The 26958-nt window shown below is 37.7% G+C and overlaps 2 protein-coding genes across 2 annotated transcripts in view; one reads left to right on the top strand and one right to left on the bottom strand.

Moving 5' to 3' along the window:
- The window catches only part of LOC149148781 (putative anion transporter 3, chloroplastic), a 233072-nt gene that overhangs the window by 147782 nt on the left and 58332 nt on the right, over positions 1–26958 (bottom strand). The window lies entirely within an intron of this gene.
- On the top strand, positions 6724–7584 carry LOC149148782 (uncharacterized). The gene is made up of 2 exons (XM_089439070.1): positions 6724–7189; positions 7304–7584. The coding sequence occupies exons 1-2, from the start codon at positions 6724–6726 to the stop codon at positions 7492–7494; spliced, it is 657 nt and encodes a 218-aa protein (XP_089295196.1). The 3' UTR covers positions 7495–7584.

Genomic DNA, 26958 nt, shown 5'->3' with positions numbered 1-26958 from the left:
TTAGGGTATGGAACTTGTATTTAATCAAGAGCACCAATCCCTCTATGTACCTTGATGTTAGTGACATTGGTTGTCGAACTCCTCTATCATGACCCTCCTAAAAATGTACGCATCACTCAAACAAAATCTTGACTTGACATGCTATGCTTTTTCTATCTTATGTTAATGCTTAGAGGGTGATATTAATAACAAAGATCCCTATACAGATACAGAGGTAATGACAAAGATATCTTTGGATATTAATGCTTAGAGGGTGATATTAATGACAAAGATCCTGATTTTCCAACAAGACTAAAAAAATTAGACATTTCTCGTGGTGGCAAGAAGCCCAAGCATAAGAAATAGATAATAGATTTACTTGTCTTTTCTAGTTTCTAGTAGTTTTTATAACTATTGACTCTTTCATATTTATTATGATATTTTCTTTAAACAATATATGACAATTTAAGTTTGAAGTTTGCAATTATAACTCATTAGTAATGAATTATGAATATGATGCTCCATGAAAGTTGAAAGTTGTTTCATTTCATTTCATTTTATAACATTTCATTTCATGTTAGATATTATTTGTTGTAATGGTTACACTTAGCTTACAAGTACAACTTTGGTGATCAATGATGATAAATGTTATATATTGAATTTTGAAAGCTTGAAACTTTAAGATTGATGAATCATGAGACTCAATATGTTGTATGCTACTATGTTACTAACTTGTGGAAATGGTTGATGAAGATTATAACTTCTAGATGATTGTTGTTATATGGTTCAATTTATGTTTTTTTATGTTTTTTATATCTAATTCATTATTCTACATGTTTTTGTTGACATATATGTATCAAAATATAAAAAATATATATATTATATAAAAAACGCTCCAGGATTCGCTCCCAAACCGGGAGCTTCTGAAAATGTCGCTCCCGCTCCCACTTTCGCTCCCGCTCCCTGCTTTCGCTCCTGCTCCCAAGTAACACTGGTTTGGAAGATTGTGCTGAAACCAGCAGGGAAGTCACTGATTGATTCTGGGTGGTTGTACACACTGAACATGCAATAGACAGCAACATAGAGAAGTACAAAGCTTAGTTCATAACAAGAGGATTATATACCAAAGAGAGGGAGTTGACTATGAGGAGACCTTTGCTCCAATTGTCAAGTATACTTCCATCAAGTTCGTTATGTTTTTAGCAACAGCTTTTGGTTGGTATTTATATCAAATGGATGTCAAGACAGTGTTTCTTCATGGTCTAATAGAAAAGGAAGTATAAATCAATCAGCTGAGAGGCATTAAGAAGCATGGACAAGACACCCATGTATGCAGATTAAAGAAGGCCCTTTACGAGCTGAAGCGGGCAGCACATGCCTAGTACTCAAGGATTGATGAGCACCTGATAGGTTTAGGTTTCACCAAAACTATCACAAATCCCAATCTTTATTATTTGTTTGCTAGATTTGAACGGCTTGTCTTGGTCCTATAAGTAGATGACTTGATACTTATAGGTGGTTCTGAGAAATGTAAGATTCTGAAAATCTGTCCAATTCTGAAATTTCCAACTCACTTCAAAGAGGTCACAGATTTAAGACAGAGAACTTTCAGATAGGAATGAACTAAAAAATTCAAAAATATATTTGCAAATATCTCAAAAGGTCTACCACTATTCTAAGAAAGTTCAAGTAGAGAAACTGCAAATTACTTCAACACTAAATCAATACAACATCTGTCAGGGCATGATCTAATCAAGTATGCAAATCTAAAAATCACATCCATTAACAGCAGATATATAACAACACATTTCAGCTCGGAAGTCCCATCTAAGGCATGTCAAATCAGTCAAAATTTCAACACTGCTTTCTCAATAAATCAGTATATCAAAACAGCCATGAAACTTGCTCAAAACAAATGAACACCAGACTTGAAAATCAGATCTACAATAAGATAATTTCAAGGCAGCAATAGTACAACTCCTTATCATTACAAAATCAACATAAAATGCAATACCTCAGCATTGCCAAAGCTGGTACAACAAGCCCTTCCACTTTATTCAAAGCAAGGATTTCTCCAAAACTTCCCATACCCTAGCTAGGGCATCAAAAGTAACTACAAACAATAACCAGAAACAACAAGATCAAGCAAGGCATCCCACCGAGCTATACTAGCTTGTCCAAAAGCTCAACAACAAGCTAGCAGCACACCAACAGTCCAGCCCTTAGATCCACAAGCTTTACTATTCACTTGCATCACATAAGCTAAGGACCCCTAGCGCATGCCTTTCACAAGCAATATCCTTGTTACAAAAGTAAATCATTGTTCTTCCAAAATCTTCCAATAGCTAGTACCACACTAACTATCACATCTCTAAGACACAGTACAACTGATAACAAAAACACTATCCCTTTATATATGATTACAAGAGGGAGGCCAACAATAATACATGGACCAATTCCACAATTAAACCCTAGGATAAGTTAATAAGAAAGAACCAAGTAGAGCACTACACTAAGCATGAATGGTACGTGGCACATGGCACAATAAGGTTTATACCAAACCAAATGGAGCACACCTTCCAAATCTAGGTGTCCACATGTCAAATGCTCCTTTAAGCAATATTGTGTATCCTCCAACAATGGCTCCTCAATTCGAGCAATGCTCCACAACGTTGATGTTTTTGCAGCATCGGGCAGAGATTCTCCCATGGGGTCACGCTGATTTGACTAGGGGAGAATGATACATTCACCCATGGGGCCTTGTTGATTTGGCTAGGGGTGAATGGCCCTGGGGCAGTCTTTCTCCCATTGGGGCCATGCTGATTTGGTTAGAGGAGATTGGCCCACGATGCTCACATTGTGCTCCAAGATGGAGTGGTCTATTTTTATAGAGCGGATTTGAAATGTTTATTGATTGGGGTTTTTCACCCAATTGTGGGGTAAACAATTCTAGTCTAATGTTGAGTTGTGATGTAGGCTCCATTAGTGAAGGGGATTCTAGTGATGAGGTGCCCCTTGATGGGTCTCCACTCAACAATAGAGATCTATATAAATAGACAAGCATGTGAGAGGCAAGATATCAACATAGCAAGCTCATTTGATCTTTTCTAGCAGAGGAGAAATTTTAGCTAAAGGAGAAATATATTCTTCATCATTTTATCTCTCTTGTGGAGGCCACATGTATGAGGAGGTTGACCGATTTGCCCGGCCGAGTTGATTGCAACTTGAATGAGTTTTGACCAGCTGCATGTGTGATCTGTACAGCCATTGTTTGACCAGATTTGACCGTATGTAAGTTGACCGCAAGCAGAGTTAACAACAGCCACACGTGTGGGTTTGACCACAAGGCTGAGAGTGATCACAAGGCCAAAGTTTGACCACAAGGCAATTTGACCAATGTTGACTTTTGAGTTTTTGACATTTTGACCAGCAACTAATTGACCAAGTTTGATTGGTATTTTGACTTGTATATTGGCACAAATTTCTAGACAAATTTATGATTTGTAAACCTTGCTAAAAGACAATTTCTCCTCAAGAAAAGATTGTTGGGGCTTTTCCCAAGGTTGGGTTTCCCAGGTGAAAATTTTGTGTCTACTATGCATAGTTGTCTTTCTATGATCTTAACCAGTGTTGATAATATCGCCGATATTTCGGCGATATTCGTAAATATCGCGCTATTTTATGTGAAACGAGATATCGGCCGGAAAATAGCGCGATATTTTCCGATTTTGAAAATCTCGCGATAAATACGATATTTCGGCGATATTTTCCCAAATATCGCGCGACGATCCTAAATATCGCGGATGGGGTTAAAAAAATTTACGCCGGGCTGTATAAATGAATTTTTTCGCTATCTGTTTAGTCATTTTGCTGCGAAGGAGGCCCGAGGGTTTGAGGGTGCTGTCGTTTTCCAATGGGGCGCTGAAACGGTGCTGTCGTTTTCGTTTGAGGGGCGCTAGAAGGTTGCTGCCAACGACGGTTTTCCATTGGGGCGTTGTCCACTGATACAGGTACCTTACAGTTACAATATATGCCTTCAAAAGTTCAATATATGCCTTATACACGACAGTGAAGAATAATGTATGCTGGAAATGATACTTGTGATGACTGTAACCGTGTATGATAGAGTAACCCTTTGACATGACAATAACCTTGTTCTATGACAGCGATCTTTTATATGGCAGTCAGTTTGCATGACTGTGATTTATATATCTCTGATTTTGATGTAAGAATAGCACAACGGTAACTTGGAGGCTTGACTGGGTTCTATACAGAACAATCATTTTTGATATGGCTGTAACTATAATATGGCAATGAACTTGGTATAACAGTGATCTCCGATATGACAAGTAACCTTGATATGGCAGCGACATTGATATGGTAGTATATAATAGACACAAATACAACCTTGAGAATATACTGAGTCACTGACCGTAGGGAATACAGCTGTGCTGTTGGATATTTGTAGATTAGGTATAAGACTCAATACTCCATTTTATATCTTGTTCTCCAAAATCCATTTTATATCTTGTTCTCCAAAATTCCTTACGACAGAAGCCTCAAGAATCTGGTGCTCCAGCAATTTCCTGTAGCTGAAAAGGATCTGCTACTTGATGTTGATGGCATTGGTTTTGATTGCAGGATGGTCTCCAAATGCCTCTTTAACAGTGTTCAATTGTTGGTGGATCTTCCTCAAACCTGCCCTTAATTTCTTGCACTCCCAGCTCTGACCCCAACCCTACATAAGGAATGTCGTCTTCACTATTAATCCACTTCCCTTTGTCATCATAATGTTGCCTTTAATACTGAGATTCCAAGCCAGAGGCATGCATGTCCTGCATCTTCCACTCGATTATCCAAATAGCCAACAACTTTCCAATCCCTTCAGTTCTTCAATAGCCGACAACTTTCCAATCCCTTCAGTTCTTCAATAGCCAAGATATTGTTTCCCTTTAATTTCTAAGTGTTTGATTGAAGTTGATTGAAAATCTGTCCAGTTCAATTATTCTATTTCTATTTATGCGGTGGCTCAATGGAAAGAGATCAAAGCACACCATAATGACTTGCTGTTTGTCCTGAATTGTAGAGGTCTGCACCTATGATTTTCTGGCATATACATCAAACTTCAAAGTAACCAACATCAAAGTAATAGATGTTGTATAGGTTAGGATATACAACATTTAATATTTATTACTCTGCTGCAGGGTGCATGATGTTTATAACTTTATCCTTGCTTGTGATTGTTATTGCTCTTACACTTTTAATTTTTAAAAGCTAGGCTATTAAAAATTTAATTTTCTTTCAAGACCTTTGGATTTTTCTTGTAGAACTTTGTTAAAGTTTAGTCCATTTGTCTTTGAAGAATGAGGAAAATTCGTAAATTCGTATTACTTATTAAGTTATTAAGTTACTAATTCCAAATTTTTTTTGGTGTTGTAGGTTTCCTTTTGAGTTAGCCCACTACAAAATACAAATATGCCAAAAAACTTGGACCCATTTTGGGAGTATGGGATCCCTGATGGTGGGACAAATCGTGCATATCTTTCATGCAAATTGTGTGGGGACAAGATGACAGGTGGGGTTACACGACTGAAATACCATCTTGCTAGACTCCCTGGACATGATGTTGGCATTTGTCAAGTTTCTAGTCCGGAGCTTATACGAAAAGCTCTTGAGGCAATTGAAGAAAAGGACAGAAAGAAGGAAGAGGCGGAAAGAAACAAAGCTGAACGTGCAGGTAGATCTTTTGGGATATCTTCTCCTGATTTTGATGTTCAGGGTAGTGGCCCTACTGGCCCTAGTGGGAGGGGCTCCACAACTGGCACACCATCACATGCTAGCGCTACTGCTAGTGTGAATGCGAAGTCATCATTTTTTGTTCCACGAACAGGAGCTGGAGCACAACCTGGCATAAAATCGCTTTATAAAAAAAAGGAGAAGGAAGAAGCAGATAGAGTCATGGGGAGGTGTATTTTTTGGAGCGACTTACCTCTCAGCATCACAAAAACCAATCCATTTTGGCAACCAATGTGTGATGCTATTGCTGTTGTGGGCCCAGGGTACAAAAGTGCCACATATGAGGAGTTGCGGGGGCCAATTCTTCAAGCAGAAAAACAGGACATCAACTCTAGATTGGCGGAGTTGAAACAGACATGGGAAGTCACTGGATGCACAGTGATGTCTGATGGTTGGACAGATAGGAAGGGTAGGACCCTTCTAAATTTCTTGGTACATTGTCCTAAAGGTACCATGTTTATTAAATCGTTGGATGCATCAGAACATATCAAATATGCAGCAACGATATGTGAGTTGTTAGATGGGTTCATTCAGGAGATTGGTGTGCAGAATGTGGTGCAAGTCGTAACAGACAATGCAGCTAATTATGTGTCTGCCGGCAGAATGCTTATGGAGAGGCATCCCACATTTTTCTGGACTCCATGTGCAGCGCATTGTCTTGATTTGTTGCTTGAGGATATGGGGAAACTCTCCTTCATCAAGGAGGCAGTTGATATGGCTAGGAGCATCCCCAAGTTTATTTATAACCATGCTTTTGTTCTTAGCCTTATGAGGAGGTTCACTAGAAACAAGGAGTTGCGGCGTCCTGCCATCACACGTTTTGCCACAACCTTTATTACTCTTCAGTCTTTGCTTCGATGTCAGTTCGAGTTGAAGCAAATGTTTGTGTCTGATGATTGGCGTGCTTGTAGATACAGCAGGAGACCTTATGGGAGAGCCATTGAAAAAATGGTGTACTCTGAGACATTTTGGCGTGGAGTACAAGAAGCATGTGCAGTTAGCGAACCTATAGTAAAGGTTCTTAGATTGGTGGATGGAGAGAAGCCTGCAATGCCTTATTTGTATGAGGGCATGGATAGGGCCAAGGAGGCCATTCGTTCCTATTATGCAGACAAGGGTTCTGTTGGCCTTAATAGGCAGATGATGTTATGGGATGTGATCGATAGTCGGTGGACAGGGATGCTTCATCGACCCATTCATGCAGCAGCACTCTTCCTCAACCCTGCATTTGCATACAAATGCAACTTTCGTTTTGATGGCGAGGTGATGGAAGGGCTCCATTCCTGTATTGAGAGGATGGTACCTGATTCTGAGCTTCGTCGCAAAATCAGCCGCGAGATACATAGTTATCAGGATTGTGTTGGCCTATTTGGCTTTGATGATGCCATTAAGGAAAGGGCCCTCTTCATGCCACGTAAGTGACAAGTCATCACTCATTAGAAATTAGAAATTTGAATTTAATTATGTTTTAACTTTTAACTTTTAACTTTTAAGTTTTTGAATTTTTTATTTCATTATTTTGTTGTAGATCTTTGGTGGCGAAGCTATGGTGCAAGGGTACCAAATTTGCAAAATTTGGCTATACGAATCTTGAGTCAAACATGTAGCTCTTCAGGGTGTGAGCGCAATTGGAGTGTATTTGAGAAAATACACGCCAAAAAGCGCAACAGGTATAACTTTGAACTCAAGCCTTCAGTTGAGCAATTACACTTATTGTAATTTTTAATTTTTAATTTATGACCTTCAAGTGTCAAGAGTCAAGAGTCAAGACTCATTACTTTTTTTGACACTCTTACAGGTTGGAGTTCGCACGCCTCAACGATTTGGTGTATGTGCATTACAACATCCGACTTCGAGTGAAGCAAATAGAATCACCAGTGGATCCAGATGCCATTTCCTTAGACAATATTGATGTATTGTCTCCGTGGAGGGTGGAGTCTCAGGAGCCCATATTGGAGGAGTCACCTTCATGGTTAGAGCCAGTGGCAGATGATCCATTAGAGCAAGGGCAACAAGAGGAGGACTCGGAGTCAGAGGAGCAGCAGCACTTAGAGGAGGAGCAAGAGGAGCAGGAGGAGGAGGGCACTGCGGGAGCATCAGCATCAACACCATCTGCTATAGATATAGGAGAGCATAGCTCCATGCCTATCACTCATTATTTGACATTAGGTGCAGAGGCAGTGTCAGGGCCTTCTACTACTAGGGGCAGGCCTGGCAAACAGCCCATCATGTTTTCCCGTAAAAGGGGGAGAGGGCAGTAGATAGATAGCTGCTGCCTGCTAGTTTTATTTGTTATGCTACATGTAACTCATGATGATGAGATACTTTTATTATTATATGTGATGTTATTTTGTATTGGTTCTCCACATTTGAGTCCTTGAATGGACAATTATCAGGGATTAGCACGATTTGGTATCGCCTTTGATATATCATTTCTATTTGACATCATATATATCAGTGTTTTCTTCATACTTATGTGCCAATGTGTTTATTTCATGTTGTTATTGCTTTATATGTTTAAAAATCTGAAAAAAATGAATATATTATGCATTTTTTATGCTTGCTTTTGTTGTTTAAATTCTGAACATGAAGATGTTGCTTTAAAAATTAAAATAGTTTCTTGAGTGTTTGCTGGGCACTGTATAGTTATACTCATTTAATGCCAATTTTTTGTTTTTTTTGTGCCCTAGGTTTGAATTAGTTCACTACAAATGTCAAATATGCCAAAAGCCTTGGACCCATTTTGGGAGTATGGGGAGGCTGTTGGTGGGGCAAATCAGGCATATATATCATGCAACTTGTGTGGGACCAAGATGTCAGGAGGGATTACACGATTGAAATACCATCTGGTTAAACTCTCTGCATATGATGCAGATGTGATGCCTTGTATGGTTTCTAGTGCAGATGTTAAAATTGGACAACTAGGTCCAAACTCCATGTTCTGATGCTCAGATTAAGAGGCTAATATTTTTGTTGGATTCCTCTTTCTGAGAGGTGTAAAATCCATATAAAAATAGTCTTAATCCAATGAGCAGAACTTATATTTTGAATTTATTATTCTTAATAAATTATATGTGCAAGGTCAGCCAGTTTTGTAATGTAGGCTCACATGCCCAACAGATGTGTCACACACCCTCATTGATGGATATATATACAGGAAAAGTTGGAGAGAATTTAAAAAAAGACAACTAAACTCACATCTTCCTCTCTCATCCTAAAGTACGAGCTACCTGGAGGGTTGTTGTGACACATGCTGGGCTGGTTGACCAAAGGAGACTTTGCTGGTTGAAGCATCCTGTTGACCGCCGAAACGAACACATACATTTTTCTTGTTTCTGATTTGTCTTCTGTAAGATTTGCTTATATGTTCTATCTGCATTTTTCTTATCTACTTGTATGATTGCTGTGAGAAAAGTGAAATTGCTCTTAGCATAGAACATCTACAAAAGTTATACAAAAAGCTCGTGAAGCAATTGCTGAACAAGACAGAAAGAAAGCTGCTAGGGAGAGGCCAATGGTCTCAGATAGATAGCTGCTAGTTTTATTTGTTTTGCAACTTTTGCTACATATAAGTTTATAACTCATGATGATGAAATACTTTTAAAGTTTTATATATGTGATGTTGTTTTGTTTGAGTCCTTGATTGGACAATTATCACTATCAGGGATCAGCAGGATATGTGATGTTATTTTGTTTGAGTCCTTGATTGGACAATTATCAGGGATCAGCAGGATTTGGTATCGCCTTCGAAGTTTGATGTATCATTTCTATTTGACATCATATATATCAATGCCTTCTTCATATTTATGTGCCAATGTGTTTAGTTCATGTTGTTATTGCTTTATATGTTTAGAAATCTGAAAAAAATGAATATATTATGCATTTTTTATTTATAACTCATGATGATGAAATACTTTTAAAGTTTTATATATGTGATGTTGTTTTGTTTGAGTCCTTGAATGGACAATTATCACTATCAGGGATCAGCAGGATATGTGATGTTATTTTGTTTGAGTCCTTGATTGGACAATTATCAGGGATCAGCAGGATTTGGTATCGCCTTTGAAGTTTGATGTATCATTTCTATTTGACATCATATATATCAATGCCTTCTTCATATTTATGTGCCAATGTGTTTAGTTCATGTTGTTATTGCTTTATATGTTTAGAAATCTGAAAAAAAATGAATATATTATGCATTTTTTATGCTTGCCGATATTTGCCGATATTTTCGCCGATATTTCCGATAAGATATTTTCCGGACCCTCGCCGATATTTTCCCGATACCGATATTATCAACACTGATCTTAACTATTTCCGTTGCATTTATTGTTGAGATTTTATGTGTTTAATTAATCAAATGAAATCAGTGGCATTAGAAATACTGATTGAAAATCATTAGGAAGTAATTATCAGAGCAGAAAATTGTATCTATTGCACATGGTATAGAATTTCAACATGGTATCAGAGCTTTGTTGAAGACCAGCCATTGAACAAGCCTCATATTTCAATATTCAAGCAGCTTGATCAAACTTCATATCTCTTGGCAAGATGGTGCCTGTTGACCTCTACCGGTCAACTACCCATGCAGTACACCCCCTTTTTCTTTGCAAGAAAAGGGCAGCACCTGATCAGCGTTTCCGTGCCATCCAGCAGTCATCAGCAGCTTGATCAATCTAATTATAAACCCAGTCTGCATGTATTAATTGTAAATAATCTTAGTAGATATGAGTCGTGTATGTGAATTGCCTAGGTGGACCTAACTTTCTATGATAATCTATGTCTCGGAAGGTTTTTTGTCTCACCGATCCATGGATCGGCAGAGTTTTCCTTCAAACCTGACCCCAAAGCCGGGATGCATTTTGTCATTAGAACTTTAGAAGAATCCTAGTGTGTTAATCTGCTAGATTATAGTTGTGTCGCAGAACTGGGTGATTTATGAGGGTCTGAGTTAAGTGGGCTTGTCCCCTTGAGATGTAAGTTGTAAAAGTCATGATGTAATGTGTCTTGAGGGTCGAAAAATGTTTTAAATCCCCTCGTGAGTCCTAAGTCCTAGGTCCTAGGTGATGTTTCCAAAGGCTTAGTTCGATGATCCATTTAAAAAATGAAATAAAATAATAAAATAAATAAAAATTTAAAAATTTAAAAAAACAATAAAATAAAATAATAAATAATAAAAAATTTAATAAAAAATAATAAAAAATTTAAAAATTTAAAAAATAATAATATTTTAAGTGAATAAATCGACGGATGAGATCAAGAGATGTCTTGATCCTCATCAACGGTCGAGATCATTTCTCCATGGATCACTCGAACTAGCCGTTGGGATCATTTCCTTTATATAGAGTCTTAGGTGGTCATTTCAGATTCATTCGATCTGTGAGTCAATACTGAAAAAGCTCTCTTGTAATTTGATTTCTGGTTAATAAAAGAAGACTTTGGGGTCCAAATTTTGCTGGTGTTACTCTCTGGAATTGCTGTGAGATTGTTTCATTTTCTGCATATGTTATTTTCAGCCGTTAATAATAGCTTTTTTGTAGAGCATTGTGAGCACAGGTATCTTGTTCACCTGCTAGGGTTTGAATGTTGTTAGGGTTTCTGAAATAATGGAAGGTATCTCCATTATTTCCTGAGATTTGGCAGCATTCTTGCTCTCTTTATTGATGGTTGCTTGAGATGTGCAGGAAACCTTTAGGTGAAGAATATTGGTGGGCGTTTGGGGAAGTTCTAGGCTGAACCAGCCGACTCCCACAGGCTTTTTTTGCAGAGCCTAGCTGATTTTGGCCCTGGGTTAATCATTAAGAGTTTCTTTTCGGGTTTACATGAGAGATTTTCTGAAACATTACATGATATTCTAAATATTTCCTGTTATTATTTGCTGAATCAGGCTGTCAAGGGGCCATATCTGTAATTCTTTTGCTGGATCTAGGGTTTTGATTTTGTTTACTGCAAAATTTTTTGTGATTTTAGTTTAATTTTGAAGGGTTTTTGCATATATCTGTGGGCTTTGTTGTGTATCTTGCAGAGGATCCTGACGTCTTGAGGTGATTATATATGCGAGACAGCGTTTTAAGGATTCACATAATAGTGTTTTGCAGCGGCAGGAACAAATACAGTCTATCAGCGGTTTGAAAATTCAAGAAACCTTTAGCACAGTCACAAATCCAGCGTTGCCATCGCCAACTTATAAATGCGCCACCGTTGAGAATCCTCAGATAAAGTTGCAATTCTCAAAATCGATTTCAAGCTTGTCCTGTCCAAACGATTTCCTTTCATTTACGCAGACACTCCAAATCGACGCAAGGTAAGTCGGAATTGTAGCGCCAGCAAATTGAAGCAACTCTCAGCGATGCATTGGTTGGACAAAACGTTCACTCCATCGAAACCCTGTGGATCTGCGCACTTCCTGAGTCGAATTCATCACGCAGGCAATTTCGATTTAGATATTCCTCAAATCAAATCAGCAAACGCTCTAAAACTATCTCAGTGCCTTGTGCCGTCGACCTGTGCAGCGTTAGAAAGGTGTTACGATTGGTATAAATTCGTATTTGGTCAGCAACCTCAGACTATCCACGCATTCTTCTCCAAATTGTCGCCGTCACCTGTTGCGTAAGTGATTTCTGAACCATTCAGCTCCAAATCTTCATCGTGAGTCCGTTTTTGGGCATCGCGTACAGGTAAATCACTCTACCGCAGGGAATCGCAGGAGTTAAGGCGTATGTTTAAAGGGTCATGCGTATCGTTTTCATTTCTTAGGGATTTCCCTTTTATTAACATAGTCGTGTCTATAGTTTAGATGCGTAGGTTTAGTTAGGGTATAGCCCTTTTTTTTTTTAAATTTTATTTCTTTGTAGCATATAGTTTGTAATTATTATTTGTAATTAGATTTTAATTCCTTTAGTTTAGTTTAGATTTATTTTGTTAGTTTTTAATGTATTAGCCTTAGTTTTATTTTTTTTTATTTTAAGGAGTTTAGATTTAGGTTCTTTTGAGTTTAAATTTTATGAAAAATAAAAAATAAAAAAATAAAAAGATTTATTTAGATTTAGTTTTATTTTTTTTAAATATTTTAGTTTTAGACTAATTTTTTTTAGATTTCATTTTTTAATTTTTGTTTTTAAAAAAAAAAAAATTGTGGAATTTTTTCTTTGTCAGATCCAGTTATTTTTCGAGAATTACTATTTTTCACGCTGAGATCTGAATTTTCAAGTCGAGATGCGAAGTTGAAATATGATTGTTGTTCATGGTTCATGTTTCTATATCATTTAACAAGTAATCGTTTTTATAATCATCTCTTAAGGCACTGGTCTGCTTCATTAATTAAATCCATCAAGTGCTTTTATATCGTATCTCGTGTCTCCCAACCAACTGGTCGACAGTTGGTCTCATCATCTCACAGGGACTACCCCCCTTAGCCGCGGGAGACAGGCTTAAACGGAGGGATCGGGGATCAGAGTGACAGCCCCCGGTCTAAGCGTTGTCGTGTCAATCCGCGCGACAACATTTTTTGGCGCCGTTGCCGGGGATACTTTTTCTCGGTGTTTCAAACGACAAATCATTTTTTTCATTTCTTATCTCTTCATTTGGCCCGGCAACGCCAACATTTTTTTGGCGCCGTTGCCGGGGACAGAGTTTTCCTGTTCCTGGATTTTCAAACGACATTCATCTTCTCATCTCTCATCTCTCAGTTGAGCTGGCAGATTCAATATTTTTGGCATCTTTTCATCCCATATCAACAGCATCTCTTGGGTTTGTTTCTTGTTTGGGTGGCGACTCCATTTTCTTTTTTTTTTTCCCAGACAAGAAGCCTGCCGCATATCTGTTTGTTGATTACTTCTTGGATCTTAGAATCAGATTTATTGTTCAAGTGGCGACTCCACTTCTTTCATCTCTTGATTTTCTTGAGCAGAAATCTCTTTCTATCATCCATTTGATCCTTCATTGTTCATCATGGATTATTCATTTAAACCATGTCATTTTACTGATAATCTCCATGATCTTCCGAAAGAGGCCGTTGGTAAATTATTTAAGTTCTCGGGTGGTGATTCGGTCACTGTTGAACAGCATTTAAACAGGTTTACTTGTGTAATGATCTTATATTGTAGATTTCCTCAATATAATCATGAAGATTTCAAGATGCGTCTATTTGTCCATTCTTTAGAGGGTGATGCCTTGAATTGGTTTAATAATTTTCCTAATGATTTTTTCACTTCTTTACAAGACATTCTCAATGCTTTTAAAGATAGATATGATAGTCCAAACAGCTTGCCTTCTGCCTCTAAAATTGTGCAACAGAATGAAAGTAATTTGATAAGAGGTCCAGCTGAAAGATCCCAAGACGATTCATCATGTCAGAATGTGTCATCCACCGGAAATATTGCAGATCAAGTTCATGATAGTGAAAAATCAGGGACAAATGACAATGAAAGGGAAGAGCAAAAGCAAATTATACGAGACCTAATGATGCTGGTAAGAAATATGGAAATCAATCAAACTAATTATGTCAATGATGTGAAAACTTTATGCACCCACCTGGAAAAACGTAATAGGGAGATTGAGGTCACGCAAAGTCACCATGCTAAAGAAATTGAGGCCATGAAAACTAAATATGAAACAGAAATTGGAAACATGCATAGCAAGATGTCAGTCTTAGAGGAAAATATGGTGACCATGAAAGCTGATCATGATAGGGAAATTGACTCTATGCAAAACAAGTTACTAACTATGGAAGAGGAAATGACTATCATGACGTTCAACCATAATAATCAGTTGGCCGACATGCAAGCGAATCATAAAGAAGAAATGAATTTCATGCAACATTACTTGATGGACATAAAGGAGAAGAACAATAAAATGATAAAAGACATGGAAGAACATCATGCCAGACAAATCGGTAATATAAAGGTTGAACACTCTAGACAGATGGATGCCATTAGAATACAGGTTCACAGGTTTCAGCAATTGGAAAATGAGAGAAACCAGGGAACATCAACAGATCAGGAGCCTTCTCATTTGCTGCAGCAAGCTCCATCTTATTATGAGGAGGTTATTGATTCGATTGAAAGATGGTTAATTGAAAGTGATCCAGATAGACTTAAGAATGATAAAGATCAGATGCGGGCTAAAGAAAGACATATCACGCATACTTCATCTGATAGTTTTGAAACAGAAAGTTCCAGTTCATCAGTAATTCAACCTGCCAGAAAGAAAAGACGTAAGAGAAAGAAAATAAGAAGAAGATTTGATGCATCCGACGGCCGTGAGCAGTTTGATTTTCGGATAGGAAAGAGTCCTACCTTATGCAAAATTGGACATGGTACATCCGACAAGCAGCCGACAGATTTGCCTGAAAGCAGGCAAATGCTCAGTATGCACTATATTGAACACATTTGATGCCATGGGGCATCTTTTGTATCGTATTTCTAACCCTACTCCTTTTTCCGCATTTTCATTTCTGCTTTAGATAGTTAATAAATGAAGAGCTTTTATCTTTATTGTATATGATGATTTTGGAATGGACGCTACTTATTTTTATCTGTGTGTTGTATGGGTGCAGATTCTGGATTCTCACATTCCTGCAAGCAGCAACGTGTCCCCAAGTAGAGCCAGATGTTGACCTCTACCGGTCAACTACCCATGCAGTACACCCCCTTTTTCTTTGCAAGAAAAGGGCAGCACCTGATCAGCGTTTCCGTGCCATCCAGCAGTCATCAGCAGCTTGATCAATCTAATTATAAACCCAGTCTGCATGTATTAATTGTAAATAATCTTAGCAGATATGAGTCGTGTATGTGAATTGCCTAGGTGGACCTAACTTTCTATGATAATCTATGTCCCGGAAGGTTTTTTGTCTCACCGATCCATGGATCGGCAGAGTTTTCCTTCAAACCTGACCCCAAAGCCGGGATGCATTTTGTCATTAGAACTTTAGGAGAATCCTAGTGTGTTAATCTGCTAGATTATAGTTGTGTCGCAGAACTGGGTGATTTATGAGGGTCTGAGTTAAGTGGGCTTGTCCCCTTGAGATGTAAGTTGTAAAAGTCATGATGTAATGTGTCTTGAGGGTCGAAAAATGTTTTAAATCCCCTCGTGAGTCCTAAGTCCTAGGTCCTAGGTGATGTTTCCAAAGGCTTAGTTCGATGATCCATTTAAAAAATGAAATAAAATAATAAAATAAATAAAAATTTTAAAATTTTAAAAATTTAAAAAAACAATAAAATAAAATAATAAATAATAAAAAATTTAAAAATTTAAAAAATAATAATATTTTAAGTGAATAAATCGACGGATGAGATCAAGAGATGTCTTGATCCTCATCAACGGTCGAGATCATTTCTCCATGGATCACTCGAACTAGCCGTTGGGATCATTTCCTTTATATAGAGTCTTAGGTGGTCATTTCAGATTCATTCGACCTATGAGTCAATACTGAAAAAGCTCTCTTGTAATCTGATTTCTGGTTAATAAAAGAAGACTTTGGGGTCCAAATTTTGTTGGTGTTACTCTCTGGAATTGCTGTGAGATTGTTTCATTTTCTGCATATGTTATTTTCAGCCGTTAATAATAGCTTTTTTGTAGAGCATTGTGAGCACAGGTATCTTGTTCACCTGCTAGGGTTTGAATGTTGTTAGGGTTTCTGAAATAATGGCAGGTATCTCCATTATTTCCTGAGATCTGGCAGCATTCTTGCTCTCTTTATTGATGGTTGCTTGAGATGTGCAGGAAACCCTTAGGTGAAGAATATTGGTGGGCGTTTGGGGAAGTTCTAGGTTGAACCAGCCGACTCCCACAGGATTTTCTTTGCAGAGCCTAGCTGATTTTGGCCCTGGGTTAATCATTAAGAGTTTCTTTTCGGGTTTACATGAGAGATTTTCTGAAACATTACATGATATTCTAAATATTCCTGTTATTATTTGCTGAATCAGGCTGTCAAGGGGCCATATCTGTAATTCTTTTGCTGGATCTAGGGTTTTGATTTTGTTTACTGCAAATTTTTTTGTGATTTTAGTTTAATTTTGAAGGGTTTTTGCATATATCTGTGGGCTTTGTTGTGTATCTTGCAGAGGATCCTGACGTCTTGAGGTGATTATATATGCGAGACAGCGTTTTAAGGATTCACATAATAGTGTTTTGCAGCGGCAGGAACAAATACAGTCTATCAACGGTTTGAAAATTCAAGAAACCTTTAGCACAGTCACAAATCCAGCGTTGCCATCGCCAGCTTATAAATGCGCCACCGTTGAGAATCCTCAGATAAAGTTGCAATTCTCAAAATCGATTTCAAGCTTGTCCTGTCCAAACGATTTCCTTTCATTTACGCAGACACTCCAAATCGACGCAAGGTAAGTCGGAATTGTAGCGCCAGCAAATTGAAGCAACTCTCAGCGGTGCATTGGTTGGACAAAACGTTCACTCCATCGAAACCCTGTGGATCTGCGCACTTCCTGAGTCGAATTCATCACGCAGGCAATTTCGATTTAGATATTCCTCAAATCAAATCAGCAAACGCTCTAAAACTATCTCAGTCCCTTGTGCCGTCGACCTGTGCAGCGTTAGAAAGGTGTTACGATTGGTATAAATTCATATTTGGTCAGCAACCTCAGACTATCCACGCATTCTTCTCCAAATTGCCGCCGTCACCTGTTGCGTAAGTGATTTTTGAACCATTCAGCTCCAAATCTTCATCGTGAGTCCGTTTTTGGGCATCGCGTACAGGTAAATCACTCTTCCGCAGGGAATCGCAGGAGTTAAGGCGTATGTTTAAAGGGTCATGCGTATCGTTTTCATTTCTTAGGGATTTCCCTTTTATTAACATAGTCGTGTCTATAGTTTAGATGCGTAGGTTTAGTTAGGGTATAGCCCTTTTTTTTTTTAAATTTTATTTCTTTGTAGCGTATAGTTTGTAATTATTATTTGTAATTAGATTTTAATTCCTTTAGTTTAGTTAGGATTTATTTTGTTAGTTTTTAATGTATTAGCCTTAGTTTTATTTTTTTTTATTTTAAGGAGTTTAGATTTAGGTTCTTTTAGGTTTAAATTTTATGAAAAATAAAAAATAAAAATAAAAATAAAAATAAAAATAAAAAATAAAAAGATTTATTTAGATTTAGTTTTATTTTTTTTAAATAGTTTAGTTTTAGACTAATTTTTTTTAGATTTCATTTTTTAATTTTTGTTTAAAAAAAAAAAAATTGTGGAATTTTTTCTTTGTCAGATCCAGTTATTTTTCGGGAATTACTATTTTTCACGCTGAGATCTGAATTTTCAAGTCGAGATGCGAAGTTGAAATATGATTGTTGTTCATGGTTCATGTTTCTATATCATTTGACAAGTAATCGTTTTTATAATCATCTCTTAAGGCACTGGTCTGCTTCATTAATTAAATCCATCAAGTGCTTTTATATCGTATCTCGTGTCTCCCAACCAACTGGTCGACAGTTGGTCTCATCATCTCACAGGGACTACCCCCCTTAGCCGCGGGAGACAGGCTTAAACGGAGGGATCGGGGATCAGAGTGACAGCCCCCGGTCTGAGCGTTGTCGTGTCACTCCGCGCGACAACAGTGCCCAATCTCAGAGTAGAAGTCAGGTTGGATGGTGCTAGTACTTTCAGATCTTGGAAGACTAGGATACTCATTGTCTTGGATGAAAATGATATTCAGAATTATGTGAAGGAAAGTGTCTCAAAACCACATGTTGAGGAGAAAGCCAAGCATAAGAAGAATGAAGCAAAGGCTAAGAGGATCTTGATAGATTCCATAAAGGACCATTTGATTCCACATGTTGTTGAGTTGAAGACTGCCAAAGAGATGTATGATGCCTTGGTGGGATTGTTCGAGAGTAAGAATACTAACAGGAAATTAGCCTTGAGGCATCAACTCCATAGTACCATGATCTCCATATCACATTTAGCAGCCACTTATCTCATGAGAGTCTCCCAGTTGAGAGATCAACTTAGAGCCATTGGAGATACCATTGATGATGCAGAGCTTGTTATAGTGACTCTTAATGGATTTCCTTCTTCATGGGATCCATTTGTACAGGGTATTTGTGCACGAGTTGAGCTGCCCAAGTTTGATCAGCTTTGGACTAATTGTGTCCAAGAGGAGGCCAGATTGTTATCCAAGAACAGCTTGTAGAGACCTCAGGATGAAGAAACTCAAGCCCTTGCAGCTCATGCAAGGAAAGGAAAAGGAAGAAGAAATTTTGATAAGAAGAATACAAGAGGAAGACCAACTCTAGTTCTAGATCAGAAGAAGAAGGATATTTCAAAGGTCAAGTGCTTCAAAAGCCATACATTTGGTCACTATGTCTCCCAGTGTCCTGAAAAGAAAAGGAAGAGAAAGCAGCATGCATCAATAGCCAATGTTGATGATGATGATGAGCATTTACCACAGAAGAAGACAAAGGAATCTAAACTTGATGAGATTGTAGATGAACTTTGGAAGGAATATTTCTTTGTCTCCACTCTTACAGACACTATTACAAACAGTAGCGATGTTTGGTCGATGGACAGTGGTGCTTCTAGGCACATGACAGGATCACTAGATTCTCTCACGATTTTGATAGAGAGGAATTCAACATTGTAAGTGGAACTTGGAGGCAATTCCAAGTATGCAATGAGAGGAGTTAGGAAAGCATCGTTTTATCTGGAGTTTGGAGATTCTCTACACATGAGAGATGTATTGTTTGTACCAGGATTGAAGAAGAACATGCTCTCTATTTTGGCGTTAGAGAATAGATGTTATAGAGTTGCACTTGTAGATGGCCAGGTTCTTGTATGGCTTAAGGGCTTGAGCATAGACTCAACAAGAGTGATTGGTGTTCGAGAGGGAGGGTTGTACAGATTGGTAGGATGCCTAGCCCAGGCATTGGTACATGACAGTATCAGTTTATGTGAGTTATGGCATCGAAGATCTGCAATTGATCACCTGCATTACAAGGCTTTACTAGCATTGAGGAGGATGGTTACAGGTCTTCCAGAGCTTCAGGGAAAGCATGAGGGTGTTTGTAGGGGTTGTGCGCTTGGCAAGAATGCCAAGGGATCTTTTCCGAGCAATGATAGTAGTTCCAAAGGGATCTTTGATCTAGTGCATTCAGATGCATGCAGACTGATGACATATCATCTTTGGGTGGTTTCTTGTACTATGTGACATTCATTGATGATTTATTCCGGAAGACATGGATCTACTTCATGAAGACCAAGGATGAGGTCTTCAGTAGGTTCTAGGAGTTTAGAGATCATGAAGAGAAATTGGCAGAAAAGAAGATCAAGGTTTTGAGGTCAGATAATGGAGGAGAGTATACTTCCAGAGACTTCAGTGATTTCCGCAAGGAGGCAGGGATCAAGAGGAAGTGGATATTATCTTACAACCCTTAGCGGAAGGGGGTTGCGGAAAGGAAGAACAGGCCCATGTTGGATAATCCAAGGAGTTGGCAATTAAATGATTTCCCTTATTAATGACATTATCTTGTGACGTTTTTCATTATTATTATTAGTTCTTTTGAATTATCTTTTCTTATCATCAAGACTAATGACAAGCAACAAATAAAAGAGAACACAAGATGTAGGCACGCTATGAGGGAAAAACCCCTCTCTAGGGGAAAACCTAGTCAAAATTCTTCCTTCAGAAGATTCAAGATGAGACGACTAAGACCCTTACAATTTAGACTCGAGACTACCTCCTTTCACTATGTTTGCATACCATGATCTATGTCACTGTGTTATCTCTGATTTCTTGTCACTTTGTTGCACCAAGACTTCATCGTCGAGATTTCAACATTGTCATTACATAGAGACCTCATTGTGGTAATATTGAACTGAAGTAGCACCGAACTGTGGAAACATACTACCGAACATAATAGCAATCTGTGAGAACACCGAAGTGTGGGAGCATCGCTCGAACTGTAGTTATACCGAAATCATCTAAACTCATCCTTGCAATGCCACTGAAACTCTGAAATACCTTGTTCGAACTTCTGTCTTGTGATCACCGAAATTCTCCAAAGAGATACCAGAAACTTTCTCTAAAATGCGAGCTTCTGAGTTGATGATAATGGGATGTTCCCAAGCTTGTATATATAGTGGTACGTCCATAATAAATGATCCAACATGATCATCATGAATAGTTGTGTCTGCATTTTATGGTTAGGCCGACTTGAGTTCTATTAAGTGAAGCCAACTTGAGGATAATCTATTTGAAGCTGACTTGAAGGAGACTTGATGGAGGAGTCTTTGACTAAACAAACATATTGACTTTGAACCAAATAAATAATCCTAAAGCCTACAATGGAGGCTTGACCTATAACAATTGACCTAAGCATGAAACCCATGCTTTAACAAGTCAATTAAATCAATAATAAAAAATCTTTTTGCTTTCTTTTGACAAATATATTACATTTTGACTTCATGTACAATTATGAAGACCAAACCTACTTACATTTTCCAACACTCCCTCTTAACTAGGGAGGTATTCATATAATCAAAGAGGTACATGGAAGATCTCAAACCACATCATCTATGAAGAAGTTTAGGCACCGCAATGCCATGGACTAGATTCTTGACCAGGGTAATCTATCCATTAGTCTCTCAACAATTTAGGCACTGCAATGCCACAGCCTAGATTCCTGTCCAGGGCAATCTATCCGGGTGGGACTAAAATGGACTCAAGCTTTCAGCCTCTCTACCTACCATTAGGCTTACTTGTTAACCATCAACCCAAGGATCCAGGTGTGTGTCAGAGCTCAATGACCAGTGCCACCCTTTCAACTTCGGGACCTAGACATCAACACAAAGTGTCGGCCAGATGTCCTCCCAGGCAATGCTTCACTCACAAAGCCTCAACACTCCTTGATCCACCAGATCAAAGACAACAAATCTCTCCCGATCAAGCTGATCAGTGACCAACATGCTATCAAAACCTTCGAGAGATTTACCTATACAAACACAACCCCAATCAATAATATACTTTCACATGTACGTAATCAAATACATACCTCCCGGGTCTTCTAGACAACTTTGATGTTGCTTCTCAACTTTTCATGGTAGGACTATCAACCAATCAAAGATTCCTCAATCATACACTTTCCTTTCCTACTTCATATGTAGCAACATATACTTCAATCGGATCCTACTTTCCTTCTTTCAGCAGCACCTCAAAATGCATTCTCCAATTTCCTTCTCTCACTCATGACCTTCAATAAAACTTATAGTTGTTAGTCTTGGTCTAGTGCATGACACATGAAGTAGAGAATCATATCTGTCACTCCCTCTTAAACAGAGATGATCTAATTATTCTTGTACAAGGAATATTCTCATCCTCGTATCCTAGGGAGATTTCATTTAGACTCCCTCTTAACTTAGGGAGTTCTACTTCTTCTTTACGACATCGAAGAATCTTTCATGGCTTCCATCCTTCTTATCAAAGTCATTCATATATCATGCTTATCACATCAGCTTTACTTATGATCATCTTAACCAACTTGAAGATTATGTACCTACACAACTTAGATAGCAAGTACAACTAAAATTTATAGGAGCATAAAATTAGCCATATCAAAAACTTATAACAACGAAAGCATTTAGACTTTACAAACATAATCAGCAAAAGACTATACATCAATACTTCAACGTCTTACCCAAGTTTAGTTACAAACCCTAAATCTCATTCATACGATATCAAACTCATTATATCTAGGGTTTCAATATTCTTTCAATGACAAGTTCCCTTATATAGAAAACCCTAGAAACAAATCAAATCAATGAATCTAACAACTTTCAAAATTCATATGTTAGACTCCTCACTAAGATTTCATACATGAGCTTCAACAATCAAAACCAAACACAGCTTAATCAACACCATGAACATCTACTAGGGTTTGATGTAAACCCTAGATTTCCATCTTCAAATTCTCAGTAATCACTATATAGATTCATAAATTCCAGACAGTTATATATACTAGAGAATTTAGCTACTACTAGGGTTTAGCTGCTAAACCCTAGATTTTCCAAACATCATCCTTGACCATCAAACTTTAACTAGGGCTTGTTTCTAAACCCTAGGACTCATGACCATTAACACTTATGTCAACAAATATATCTAGGAATTCATCAACGTATCATAAGCACATCATATGTCAGGAAATATTAATATGTTAGACATATACCGACCTAGAACAGGCTAGGGTTTCAACCAAATGAACACATACCTAGGGTTTCATTCCTAGGACTCTAAATACATAACAAGGGTTTTGCTTATAGACCCAACCAAACCCTAAGGATCTAGGGTTTCAATTCATAGCAAACCCTACTTTACCAGAACTTCAAAGGTTTAGGATTTCAGACAACATTATTTCAACCCTAACAAGTTAGGGTTTTCATAATCATATCAAAACCCCAAACATGACATTATCAACAAAAAATTCAAATAGCATTTCTCAATAACCCTAAGCAATTTTAGGGTTTCAGACATTAACATTAGCATACCCTTAGGTTAGGGTTTTCCAGAGAACCTGTCTAGGGTTCTTTAAAGTCAATTAAGAATATGAGGGGGTTAGATTTATCAAGTGATGAATCACCCAAAACAAGAATCATTATGATTCAAGATAGCTAGACATAACGATGTTAGTAATGTAATGCAAACTTCAAAAATAAGATGATCATACTTTTAAGAGAATCTTGTAAGGTGTATAGTTTGAGACATACTTGGAGATGTTTCTTGGCAAACCTGGTAAGGATTCCTTGAACTGTTAAGCCATCATTTTTTTTATACCTGTAGTACATACTTACAAGCATTAAATGTGATACCAAGGACATAATTTAATTTCTCAAGTAAGATCTTCTACATAATCATGGAGGATGGAATCCTATGATAAGTTGTTCATTCTTTCAATCATCAGTAAGATCTTTTATTTGACATCCTAGATTACATGTAAACCCTAGAAGACAAGGATGTATGTTATCTAGGGATTACAATTTTTATCCTAGTCTAGCTATGAACCATTTAAGATTAGATACTTTGAGAATTTTAAAAGCTTATGAACATACATACCTTGAGTTTGCACACCTTTGATTTTATTAGACTTGTGACAAGTGTACTTTGTTATGTGACAATACTTACTTGATTTTCTTGAGCTGGTACCTTGTGTTCTTCATAGGACAGACTTCGAGTTCCCTTCAAACTGAATACTTCTTGATACTTCTTGTAGTCATAGATACCTTAGATCATTGGTAGATTTTCATAGGCAGCTATTCTGAGATCCTTTATCTTCAACGAGTTGTAGACTGAATGTACTACTTTACTGTATATATCATTGCTTCAGCAATAAGTGCTTCAACTTTCTTTCTTCTTGACTATAATTTATTACCGAATTCCTTCATTGTGATATATCACCTAGAGTCTTCACTGTAGTGCAAGTTCTGAGGTTACTGGAATCATCTTTGTAATAGCATCAAGACCTTGTGTTAGCACTGAACCTATTTCTTTGAGATCTTGTCATTGTACCGAGACCCTGTCATAGTGGTAGCATCGAAATCATCTTTTGCAATATATATAGTGAAGTAATGCTTTATCAAATTGTGCCTTCACCGAAATACTAATACAGCCCCTTCACAAAATGCCAAACTATGCCTTTACCAAGATGTAGAAATTGTGCCATCACCGAAATAATTAGAACCTATTCTCTGAAAAGACCGAACTGTCTCACTGTAGAAGTACCGAAAGTTTCTCTCTATGGCAGCACTGAAATATCACTGTGTTGTCACCTTGAGGGATCTTGATTTGACTATCATGATTTCTAAGACAAATGCAAACAGAACTCCTTACTTAGAATGCTTCAAAGATGTATAAGTGTTCTTCAAATTGCCTTTGATCTTGACCATAGCTCCGATACCATGTTGGAAAATCCAAGGAGTTGATAGTTAAACGATTTCCCTTATTAATGACATTATCTTGTGATGTTTTTCATTATTATTATTAGTTCTTTTGAATTATCTTTTCTTATCATCAAGACTAATGCCAAGCAACAAATAAAAGAGAACACAAGATGTAGGCACGCTGCCAGGGCAAAACCCCTCTCTAGGGGAAAACCCAGTCAAAATTCTTCCTTCAGTAGATTCAAGATGAGACGACCAAGACCCTTACAATTTAGACTCGAGACTACCTCCATCAAGTCATCCTCCTTTCACTGTGTTTGCATACCATGATCCATGTCACTGTGTTATCTCTGATTTCTTGTCACTTTGTTGCACCGAGACTTCATCACCGAGATTTCAACACTGTCATTACATAGAGACCTCACTATGGTAACATCGAACTGAAGTAGCACCGAACTGTGGGAACATACTACCGAACATAATAGCAAACTGTGAGAACACCGAACTGTGGGAGCATCACTCGAACTGTGGTTATACCGAAATCATCTAAACTCATCCCTGCAATGCACCAAAACTCTGAAATACCTTGTCCGAACTTCTGTCCTGATATCACCGAAATTCTCCACAGAGATACCCGAAACTTTCTCTGAAATGCGAGCTTCTAAGTTGATGTAATGTAAAGTTCCCATGCTTGTATATATAGTGGTACGTCCATAATAAATGAGCCGACATGATCATCATGAACAGTTGTGTCTCCATTTTATGGTTAGGCCGACTTGAGTTCTGTTAAGTGAAGCCGACTTGAGGATAATCTATTTGAAGTTGACTTGAAGGAGACTTGATGGAGGAGTCTTTGACCAAACAAACATATTGACTTTGACCCAAATAAATAATCCTAAAGCCTACAATGGAGGCTTGACCTATAACAATTGACCCAAGCATGAAACCCATGCTTTAACAAGTCAATTAAATCAATAATAAAATTTATTTTTGCTTTCTTTTGATAAATATATTACATTTTGACTTCAAGTACAATTATGAAGACCAAACCTAGTTACATTTTCCAATAGTCCATTATGAAGGTTGTCAAGGCAATGATTCATAATCAGGATTTACTCATGTTCTTATGGGCAGAGGAATCCAGCACGACAGTTTATGTTCAAAACAGGAGTCCTCATCGATATTGGAGGACAAGACTCCTAAGGAGGCATTCACAAGAGTGAAGCCAGAGATCAGTCATTTGAGGATCTTTGGTTGTCCAATATACATCCATGTGCCCAAGGAGAAGAGGAAGAAGTTAGAACCTTCTGGGAAGAAGGGTACTTTTGTGGGATACAGTGAGACTTCGAAGGCCTATAGGATCTACATTCCAAGACAACGTCAAATTGAAGTTAGTTGGGATGTTACTTTTTGTTGAAATATGTAACTAGGTTCAGTCTTCATAATGACATATGTAATCATGATTTTATGTATTTGATATTAGAGAGAAAATAGATTTATTATTGTCATTCTTGATGTTTCATGCTCAAGGCCATTTGATTTATAGGTCAAGCACTCATTGAGTGCTTCTAGGGCTTGGTCAATTGAGTCATTGTCATGTATGGAAGACCCTCTTGGGCATCACGTATCAAGTCAAAGATATTTATTTCAGTTAAAACAGAGTCAAAGACCCCCTCCAAGACAAGTTGGCCTACATGAAGTGATAAGTCGACCTCAAATAGGGCTACTCGACCTCCAAAGAAGACTACATATATGGGAGCACTCGACCTCATTCAAGAGCATCCAAGCAGCTCGATCATAAGCATAGAAAACACAAGATCCAATGAAGAAAAGAGAAGACAAAAGGAAGAAGATATAAGATTCTTTAAGGTTTGTTTTCAGCTAATATCTCACACGTGCAGACCGCAATTAGGGCATCTTCTTTGCTGCAACAAGGCTGAATTATACTCATCACTAAAAGCCGAATTAAGGCGCTGAAAGGATCTATCTTGGAAGTTGAGCATTCATGAAGAAAAGAAGAGACTAAGCAAAGGTAAAGGGACTTTATTCTGCCCTACAAAACTCACACATGTGAGAAACTCAGATTTTCAGGAGGGCCGAAAAAGTTGCAGACTCACTAAAGAAACCGAAATCTGTTGGAAGGTTCAAAATTGTGCAATCTAAGAAGAGTTTGACTAGCGTTGACGTAGTGGAAGAAGAGTTGATCAAAGAAGAAATTTGACTTGGCCTTGAAGGGGTCTTTGTCAAGGGTCATAGTCTTGGAATTCATCATTTGAAGTTCCATAAGAAGAGAAGAGTTCTTGTGGGTTT

Source organism: Pinus tabuliformis, chromosome 9 (genome assembly GCF_031772625.1).
Source record: "Pinus tabuliformis cultivar Carrire ecotype Pingquan chromosome 9, CPIR1, whole genome shotgun sequence".
Classification (NCBI taxonomy): domain Eukaryota; kingdom Viridiplantae; phylum Streptophyta; class Pinopsida; order Pinales; family Pinaceae; genus Pinus; species Pinus tabuliformis.
Note: the sequence above shows the minus strand (reverse complement) of the source record. Positions and strands in the feature narration are given on the sequence as shown.

Bases quoted from the DNA above. Each gene is read 5' to 3' on its own strand.
- LOC149148782 (XM_089439070.1), top strand. From the start codon at position 6,724: ATGGTGTACTCTGAGACATTTTGGCGTGGAGTACAAGAAGCATGTGCA. The intron at 7,190-7,303 runs GTAAGTGACAAG...ATTTTGTTGTAG, and splicing joins AAGGGCCCTCTTCATGCCAC to ATCTTTGGTGGCGAAGCTAT.